The following is a 10000-nucleotide window of genomic DNA, read 5'->3' on the forward strand; positions in this document are numbered from 1 at the left end:
CATCTCTAAAAAAAAGAAAAAAAAAATCTTTATGATATTATGATGAATATTAAAATTTCCCTCAGCATCCCACAGAAAGGAGCACACAGAGGTCGGCCTATATCATCTCATAAGGGAATGTAGAATTTAAAATATCCGCACAGAAGAGTTTGAAAACCAAAACCAAATGTGTGATATTTCCTAAATTTTTTGCAAACTGCAGATGAAACACTGTGAGAGATCATTAATGATAGATGAGCACTGGTCCGTATTAGTCGATCCGTTTCTGCATCCCCTACAGTGTTAGGAAGATAAAACTTTGTATTTCTGCGGAGAGAGGGAGATGTAGAAAGAACTGAACGCATTAAAAATGTATTAAATATTCTTTAGGGAGACACAAGTCCAACTTCAAAAATAAATTGAAACAGAGGCAGTTTGGAAGATGGACAAATGTATCTTTGATATTTGAGACCATTTTGTAAGATTATATATTTGACTGTAGATAGATAGACAGACAGACAGACGGACAGACGGATAGACGGATAGACGGATAGACAGATAGACAGATAGATAGATAGATAGATAGATAGATAGATAGATAGATAGATAGATAGATAGATAGATAGATAGATAGATAGATAGATAGATAGATAGATAGATAGATAGATAGATAGATAGATAGATAGATAGATAGATAGATAGATAGATAGATAGATAGATAGATAGATAGATAGATAGATAGATAGATAGATAGATAGATAGATAGATAGATAGAGTGATTGAGAGATAGATAGAGAGATAGTGTGATAGACAGATACTTTATTGTTCCCAAAGGAAATTCTGTAGCTTGGATATAAGATGAAAACAGTTCAGATGTTATGATATTATAAAGCAATGATGTGCTCCTCTTGATAAGTCCTGACAGAGTTATTGCGATGAGTTATTTGATTACAACTTAGTGGAGACAGTGAAATCAATATGACAGGAGCGATGGGAGATTTAAAAAACAACAATAAGATGTTGTTGAGGGACATGACCTTATGACGGAGAGTTTTATTGAATGGGTGATATGATTTTTATCGGCCGAATGAGAAAGCAAGAAATAAATTTGAGAGGTTCAAGGGCAAACAAATAGGAAAATGAATTGATATTAAAACATTTTTATTTGGCACTGGCTGTCTGTATTTTTTCCTCTGCAGTGGCCCCTTTTATTTCTATAAATGTTTCTCTCTTTTAAGAAGTTTCACAGATGATGCTCGTGTGGGTCTATGAAAGGACAGTTATTGTTTTTAATTATTAATACAAAAATAATTAACCAATTAGGAAAAAACCTTGGTCTGTAGAATACAAAATGAAAACAATGCTGTCTCAAGTTTAAAACCTATTGTCAACACATCCTGAGGAAGATTTTCATATGAATCTTTAGAGCAGGTACAATGCACATTGTAAATTTGAATGTGTGTTTTTTTTTATATTGTTAGTCATATTCAGTATGCTCCTTGCTGTATAAGGGTATTTCAATGTTATTTTTATGGGAGTATGCGCATTGAGCGATCTTATTGAGTGAGCGGCAAAACGAAAAAAGACCAGGAGGATCAAATACTATCGTGTGCAATATATTGATCATCCTTTGCTCGGCATACTAAAGCTAGGTTGCCTTGCTTCATGCAACCGTAGTAACATGTAAACTTAAAGCCCTACTTCACCGGTGGGAATATGAAGGTGTATTGAACTCTGAGATCCTATGTATTATAGATGTGAATTTCTTTTTTTAAATCGGTTCATCCTAGCCTGAGAAAAGGCAAAAAGAATGTTTTATGGTCTCACTGTCTAACCCTACATTTTACTAGTGTGACATCACACTAGTAAAAATGTAAGGTTAGGATTCATAGGACAGCTGGGCCAAGGGAAGACTAAGGAAAGACTGAGGGAAGGAAAACCTCATTCATTATATTATAATAACGATTTTATAATGATAGAACGCTGGTTCCATATGGGTGAAGTATTCCTTTAATATCTCAGTAGAACCTCTCTTTAAAAAAAAAAAAAGTTGCCTTGTTGGATCGAATCTGAGCATTAATATTTAATCTCCAACGGCTGCCTTTAGAATGTTGTGCACATGAAAAAAAAAAAAAACTTGAACTTGTATGTGGAGCTCTACAGAAATCCCAGACAACCAGACTGAGGTTGTGAATGTAGATGTGTTAGACTTCAGGCTGCTGCTCGAGAAAAGCGAGCCTTGCTCATCAAAAACCCATCGATAAATAATAGATGAAAAAAACTGTTAATAACTAAAGCAGTTCCTATTAAAGTCAATGAGGGTCAGACTGGGTGTGTTGACTGTCCATTTCTCATCTCTATAGTGACACTGAATCATATCCTGTTGGCAATTCCATTATATTTGTTCACCGTGAATCTAGATCTGATTAAGCAGGAAGACAGCCTTATCAGGAGCCGCTGTCACAGACATAATTTTTTTTGAACTGTTAACACACTGCAGGCAAATACTCCTAGCATATTGATAGGCCATTAAGATTTACACTGGTGAGTTGGGTATCATATTTCAAAAGTTTTTATCTCTTAACCCGCTCAGATGCCCCCATCTAATGCAATGGTCATTACTTCAGGATGCTTGGACAGACATGTGGAACCTAAACAACTTCAGCAAATGTTACTGCTGTGATATTAAAGGTGAAGTGAGTGATTTATATTTATGTTAATATATAAATGTTAAATCGCTCTTTATTCATGCAGTGATCACTTTTATAGTGTGCACGCTTCATAACACAGGTCTCACAGTCACCCGCTCTGCATGTAATCGGAAGATAAACTTTTCTGGTATCCCACAACCCGATATCCAATCAGAAGAGAGAACGCTACAAACCGGCACGTGGCAAGTAGATATAGAAAAGTAATACTGACTGACCACTTTTTGTTATTAGTAATTGTGTTTTTAGTAAACATTTTAAAAAATCAATGTGGTTTGAAGTATTTACTGATAAAATCATGTTTTTTGATTTAAAAATGATGACGTGGTGTCTCGTGAGAAAATTCTTCATCCATTCCAGTGGATGGAAAAAATAACACATAATAAAGTATTTTTATTTGAATACATTTTGTATCGCTGATGATTAACGATTGCATTTTTTCGTGTGTGTTACGATCACTCTGCAAGTTCTAGTGTCTATTGTTGAAGGCACTTTGATGGTTATGTGTGTGTAGACTGTGTCAAACATGAGACCATTTTCAATCTGTAATACTCGGGGTAGACAAGCGTTTCAGCATGCACTTTACATCAAACCACTGGCAACACGACAGAGAACATGAGTAAGACTGATGCAAATTTTGCTCAACAACTGTCACTGTGTCAGTTCTGATATTTTTCAACTGTTGAGACTTTGAAAATGTGTTCGATTGATCAAAAACACAACGCCTTAGCTTATACAGCCTACGATATTCACTGGAGCAAGAACAACCAACCGACAGCATGTTTGTGTTTTTATAAAAAAAATGACTATTGTAACAGAGAAAGGCTGGGATGAGTTATGAGCCAACAGAGATAGAATATATACCAAAGTGACAATTTGATAAATGTAAAGTGGAGATGAATGGTTTGGGATAGCAGACATAAATCTTAGTAAACCGCCTTTGTTTGTCTCAGCTGTTTGGACAGCAACCAGCCGACAGAGCCGAGCAAAATGTACGATGTTAGAATCAGCTGTAAATTCTTTACTGAATGTCTTTTTGTGGATAAAGCGCGTACCATTTCAGCTCCAGCCTTCGTTGCAGTGGTCGCGGGTTCCAATTCGACCCGTGGACCTTAACTGCAGGTCATCCCCCCTCTCTCTCTCTCTGTCTCCCCATTTCAACTCTGTATTATCCAATAATGAAAATGCCAAAAAAAACAGGCATGTTGCTAGTGGTGGACCTCTTTCTCTACATACCCTTTGTTTATGTACTCGTTTACAGAACCTAGGCTGTAAATTAACACCATATTGTTTTCAAAGTATGGACAGGTATCGGGTCTTGAGGAGATTTTCACTGATTTTGTCAACAAACGTTCTCCAGAATTGCTGACTCCATCTTTAATCCGACCAAATTTAATTCATAATTTACATAAAGAAAAGAAAACTACTTCATCTACAATATTAGTGTTTTGTTTCCTCTGTTATCCAGAACAGTACTTGCTGTGTGTGTGTGTGTGTGTGTGTGTGCGGGGCTGTTTCTCTGAGTTGCCTCATAAAGTAAACTGTGTCTGCTCCGGGGGGGGGGGGGGGGGGGGGGGGGGGGGGGGGTCAGGCAGACATGGATGTGTTGGTATTAACCAAGCAGTGCAGACGATGCATGAGCTCAGGTTTGAAAAGCACACAGAAACAAACACTAAATAAATCACCTGATCTGGGACCTAAAAAGCCTATGGGCGTGTCCGAACTGCCATACTAACGTCCTACTCATACTCATTTTGACTTCAATTTGAGTATGTGACGGTTGGGTATGCGAGTTTGGGTATGTGAGAAATTCCCGGATGAGTACTAACTTCCGGGAAGATTTTGGGTATGAATCGATTGTATACTTTTCCTACTCAACCGCCCCACAATGCATTGGGTCAATTCTACCCGCCCAGGAAAATTAAATATTTTCGAGCAAGTTGCTAGGCAACAACATTGTTTGGGGTGACAACTGTACGTGCAGTCATTCATAAACTCTTACAATAGATAAGAGATGAAGATAAATACCTAACAACATTAGAGTCACTAAGTGAAATGAGTGAAGTGAGTCTGATAGTGGAGAGAGATTAGAACAGATCGCTGTTCCACACACCGCGGCTCGTCCAGCTCAACTCACAGACAGCTGAGTGCTGATGAGCCGGACAGAGAGCGTCGGAGGGATCCTCCGCCTCAAAACATAATTATTATAAAACAAGAGGTCTAAAACACAGATGATGAACACAGGACTGTAAAAATCTAGTTCAATATCTAACCTGTAGAGGGCCGTTATACGCTTAACAGTGTCTAAACTGCCTGAATCTTATAAGAAGAAGAAGAAATTCTTCATTGCTTGAGTATACTTCAACTGAGAACGTTTCGACGCAGCTCGCATACACAATCGATCTTTGAGTAGAGAGTATGCAGTATATAGATGGTGAGTATGTAGGATGTAGGACGCTAGTATGGCAGTCCGGACACGGCCTATGTAGAGGGAAAGGGAGAGGTAGAGAAGTATGGAAGGAACGCAGAGAGAGAAATAATGAGAGAGAGAGAGAGAGAGAGAGAGTGAGAGAGAAAGAGAGAGAGAGCGAAGGAAAGAGAGAGAGAGAGAGAGAGAGAGAGAGAGAGAGAGAATGATGAAGGGCATCCGACTGAGAAAGAGGTTTGAGAACTACAATAGCATATACCAAAATGTCAAGAGGAAAAAAGCAGAAAAATATGGTGAAATTGATGCAGCTAAAAGAAGACAAATAGCCACTTCTGGTTCGGAAAAACACACAGCGATGGGAGACGAACAACGGTCATTAAAACAAGAAAAGGAAAAGAGATCAAAGAGGAGGGATAGAAACAGATGTAGAAGAAGAATAACAATACGCCGTTTGTTGTTGTCAGTGTCTGTCACAGTGAAAGCAGAGTTTCTCTCAACCTCTCTTCTGTCATTTCAATGGGAGGCTTTGATTCCCGCTGAACTGCACTGCTGTCTCTCTTTACGGTGACACAGTCTTTCTTTAAGATAGAACAGGCCTTTCTGTGAAGTGATTTGGTCTTAAAGAATGACACACTGACTCTGTTTAAGGGGACCAAGCCTTTAAAGTGACAGTGAAATGGAAGTTAGAGTTTATTTAGATCAATATGAGGGAGAAATTTGTATATAAGACAAAGGATTTTTTTTATATCATTCTTCAGTCTTCTAGCTGCTACAACTCACTGGTTCCAACATCCATGTAGATATAAAAGGCAAATTCTAATGTCATTTAAAAAACTACTATATTTTTCTAGCAATTATAAACTAATTAAAACTAATTAGATTTTTACCAAGTATGTGGGAACATGCCTGGAGAATGCCAATTCATTCTACACACTGTACCTACAAGTAACAATAGCAATACCAGAAGTCCTGTTTTCGAAATCAAATGTAGAAGTAAAAAAAGTACAGAAAGTTTTGGCATCAAAATAAACTGAAAGTAAAAAAAAGCTGAACAGAATGGCCCATTTCAGATCAATGTTTATTCTATAATTGGATCATAATGAGCGTTGCTGTACTGTGTAAGCATCCCTGTGTGAATGTGGCAGCTGTTTAAAAGGTGGTGCTAAGTGGCAGACCGGTAGGGAGAGGTAGTGGTTTGGGAGACAGAGAGAGAGAGAGAGAGAGAGAGAGAGAGAGAGAGAGAGAGAGAGAGAGAGAGAGAGAGAGAGAGAGAGAGAGTGTGAAGTGGGAAAAGATAAGGAAAGGATGGAGGGATGGAGGGAGGGAGGGAACGGATGGATGGAGAAAGTATCTCAGCACCAGATGGGGTTCCTGAGGAGAGGTGAGCCATATGGAGATGACTCAGCATGGCAGCCTCACAACCTCTGCTTTAACCCCATTTACATGCACACACACACACACACACACACACACACACACACACACACACACCACACACACACACACACACACACACACAGTAAAGTAAGCCATGAATCAACTCTTGCAGAGTCCGGCCCTAACACATGCGCTACAGTGAATGTGAACCATCCATCATGCCTGTAACTAGACGGAGCGTGAGCCAAGATTTTAAACCAATCAGGTGGCAGCGTGCACATCGTACAACTCACCCAAACGCAACCAATCTAAAGTTATTTCAGAGGGTTTATATTGTCTATAACCTTATACAGATGTACTGTACCAATACACCCACACAGACTCACACGTTACATGGGAAGACAATGTTGTTTTAGCTGCACCACCCAATTGTCTAACATGTGAGAAGGCATCATTAATCGCAACATCTTTTGAGAAAATGTTTGTGCATTTTTCTCTATTGCAGTGTTGCACTAAACACCTCTGTAAGTGTGTTAAATATACAATAGTACAGTAATAGCTTACATACTACTAGTGTTTTACTACTTCAGAGGCATTTATATTGACATTTTAAGATACTTTTATCTTACAGTTTGTTATCGTCTATGCTTCAAATTATATAGTGATATAAATGTTGGACCAGGCCTAGTCCGTCATATCAGTATGTTTTGTGTTGTACCTGTCCTGAATATAGATAGATAGATAGATAGATAGATAGATAGATAGATAGATAGATAGATAGATAGATAGATAGATAGATAGATAGATAGATAGATAGATAGATAGATAGATAGATAGATAGATAGATAAGTACGTGGCCTGAGTTTGTATCTTGAGTGTGTTACCTGTCCTGAGCATCAGTTGAATCTTCCCTCTCTCTAGCTGCAGACTGAGGCCCAGTCCTGCCTCTCCCTCCGCCTGCAGCAGCGTCCCACAATTCCTCTGGGTTTTAAACTGCAGACTGATGACATCATCACCGTGCGTCCGGCTCGACCCGGGACTGAACCTGTAAACCAGACCACCACCTCCACCTCCACCACTACTGCTGCTGGAGCCAGACACACTCACCACATCAGAGGCTGAAAGACACAAACACACACAGAGCAGTCAGGACTTTCAGCTCATAGATAGTCTGTTAGGGGCCACCATGGACATATAAAGAAATGGACACCGTATTGAAACATGGCGCCCATTCATTCCTATGAAGCTGCTCATTGGCGCAGAGAAGCAACAAGGAAGCTGCCATACTGCTTTCATGTGAGCCTGGCACACCCCTAAAGCATGACGCGCAGGGTACGTTTCATTCTCGAGCAGTGTAACGTTATAATATGTCCGTGCATTAAGCTAAGCGGGACGGGCACAGTTGCATTGTTTATCGACCATGGAAGTATAAATTACTAATCCCCGATGATTCTCTGTATGTAATCTTTAAATTACACCCCGTCGTTGTAAAGTAATATAGTGATACACGAAGATTCCTCCCGCCATCGGAGGCCGGGCCGGCCGAAGCAACGGTTGTTTCACTACGGCTCCTTTTAGCGGCTACACGCCTAACGGCTAAAACTGAAAATAAAACGGCTATAAAACGCTTTCGGTGGCGTTTTGAAAAGCGAAAACTTTCATCCTATTAGTACATGGTCTAAAGAAAAGCATGAGCCTTTGATTGATATCCATAAAAATTTAGCGGAGATACATTCTTGTTTGACGAAATTGTATTGGGAATGAATGGGGCTGAGCTCATGTGATCGCCATTTTGATTTACGGACCCGTCCCAGACAGTCTAATGCGTGTTATACCAGGCGTGGCCACCTGTCCATGCTGGCTGCTCGGAAAAGGCACAATCCTGGGGGCCTGGGGGCCACTCACACTAGGGCCGCGGCCCCGTGCCAAAGCTCATTTGCATACTAAAGTCTAGAACGTTTGGCTAGTGTGACCACGCCAACTTGTATTCCAGCACGGAACAGCCCCTTGGCCACGGCACACCTGGGAGAGGTGTGCCGTGGCCAAAGTACAGATGCTAATGAGATGACACGCGCACAAGCAAGCGCACAGGCGGCGTTCCTGACGTGAATTTATTAAGGATGCATAGTCCGTTAACATCCGCTGCCTTACTAGTCGGCACCAGAATTGCCCACCACTTGGACTTGTAGCTACATAAAATGTGTGAGAATTAACGTGTGTGTAGGCCTAGGTGTGGGCTAATAAAAGAGGGAGAGAGCTAAAAAGGTGAGCGCAGAAAGCAAAGCAAAAAGGTTTTTGTGTTTACTCACGTTCGTCAGATGATTTTTTTCTTTTTCCTCCCGTCAGCTGTCATAACTGCCTTTACGCATGGCGGTGGAGACGCACCCAAAACAACACACCGCGGCCCGGTGATAAGGAAACAGTAGCCTACACCAAGGTTTAACAATAAACTTTATAAAGACACTTAAAAAAACGATCTCTGCCCATACAAAAAGGTCTGACTTGGATTACTTGATGGAGCGATCGATGTGTATAAAACCATCCGGTACGTATGGTCTGATGACGGGCCGTTATATTAATAATAAACAGCGTGCTGCACAAATATGAGACTGTTCACCGCGACCTATTACGTCAAGGCTACATTTAAAAAAAAAAAACAATAGCTTAAGGATTCTCGATGCTCTAATGTGGAAGTGGAATATATGATGCCAATTTGGCCGGATGAAAATATTCACAAACAGTCGTATAGCCTACAAGTAGACTACGCTCCAAATCCTAAACGCGCATGGTGACGTAGGCAAGGTGCAATCGTGCCCAGGGCATGAGCAGTGTGACCACGGGCCAGCGGGGGGAGTGGGGAGGGGGGGGGGGGGGAATCGTGCTGAATCTTCCTGCAGCACGGAACAGGCAAACGGCCCTAGTGTGAGTGTGCCGTTAAAGAGCAGTGAAGCATTCAAACCAGAACTTAAAATGTGTTAGGCCCCTAAACCATGCCCTCCCTCCCCTCCACCACAGTTAACAATAAAATGTGTATTTCAAGATGACGCACATGTGCTGGCATTGCAAGCCAACAGCCTTTGATGGCAAGTTGAATTTGCTTGTCCAACCCTGCCTCGTAGAATGTACGTTCATAAACAACTAAGGCAGCTGAATGCCAGCCCGATTATATTTTCTACTAACATAAAGAGGAAACGTTAACTAACATATTTGGTACATGATGAGTAGAAAGAATATTTGGATCTCATTAGCTGAATATAAGGTGCTCCAAGCAGCTTAACTATGCAATCTGCTACTCAGTGATCGAGCTCCAAGCAGGTTAGATGTGTGGTTTGTTAAGTGATAGAGCATCAGTTCACTCAAATAAAAACCCTAAAAGTCCAATCAGACAGATGGTTAAAGATCAGTCTTCTTGCCTCAATACCAATTCATTTTCCATGATATTCTAATAATATGAGTTTCACCTGTATACTGTATATGGTCAAAGTAAAGCAGATAAGTCTTACTATAT

General features: G+C 40.4%; 1 protein-coding gene across 1 annotated transcript in view; it reads right to left on the minus strand.

Annotated features, from left to right (window-relative positions):
* LOC307255310 (contactin-associated protein-like 4) overlaps positions 1-10000 on the minus strand; it is a gene marked incomplete at both ends in the record, with an annotated part of 110707 nt that overhangs the window by 57635 nt on the left and 43072 nt on the right. The window contains one exon of the mRNA XM_080033988.1: positions 7377-7610. Coding sequence (XP_079890114.1) covers positions 7377-7610 — 234 coding nt within the window. The remainder of the gene's footprint in view (positions 1-7376; positions 7611-10000) is intronic.

This window comes from Ammodytes marinus, assembly GCF_949987685.1.
Source record: "Ammodytes marinus genome assembly, chromosome: 9".
In the NCBI taxonomy this organism is placed as follows: Eukaryota; Metazoa; Chordata; class Actinopteri; order Uranoscopiformes; family Ammodytidae; genus Ammodytes; species Ammodytes marinus.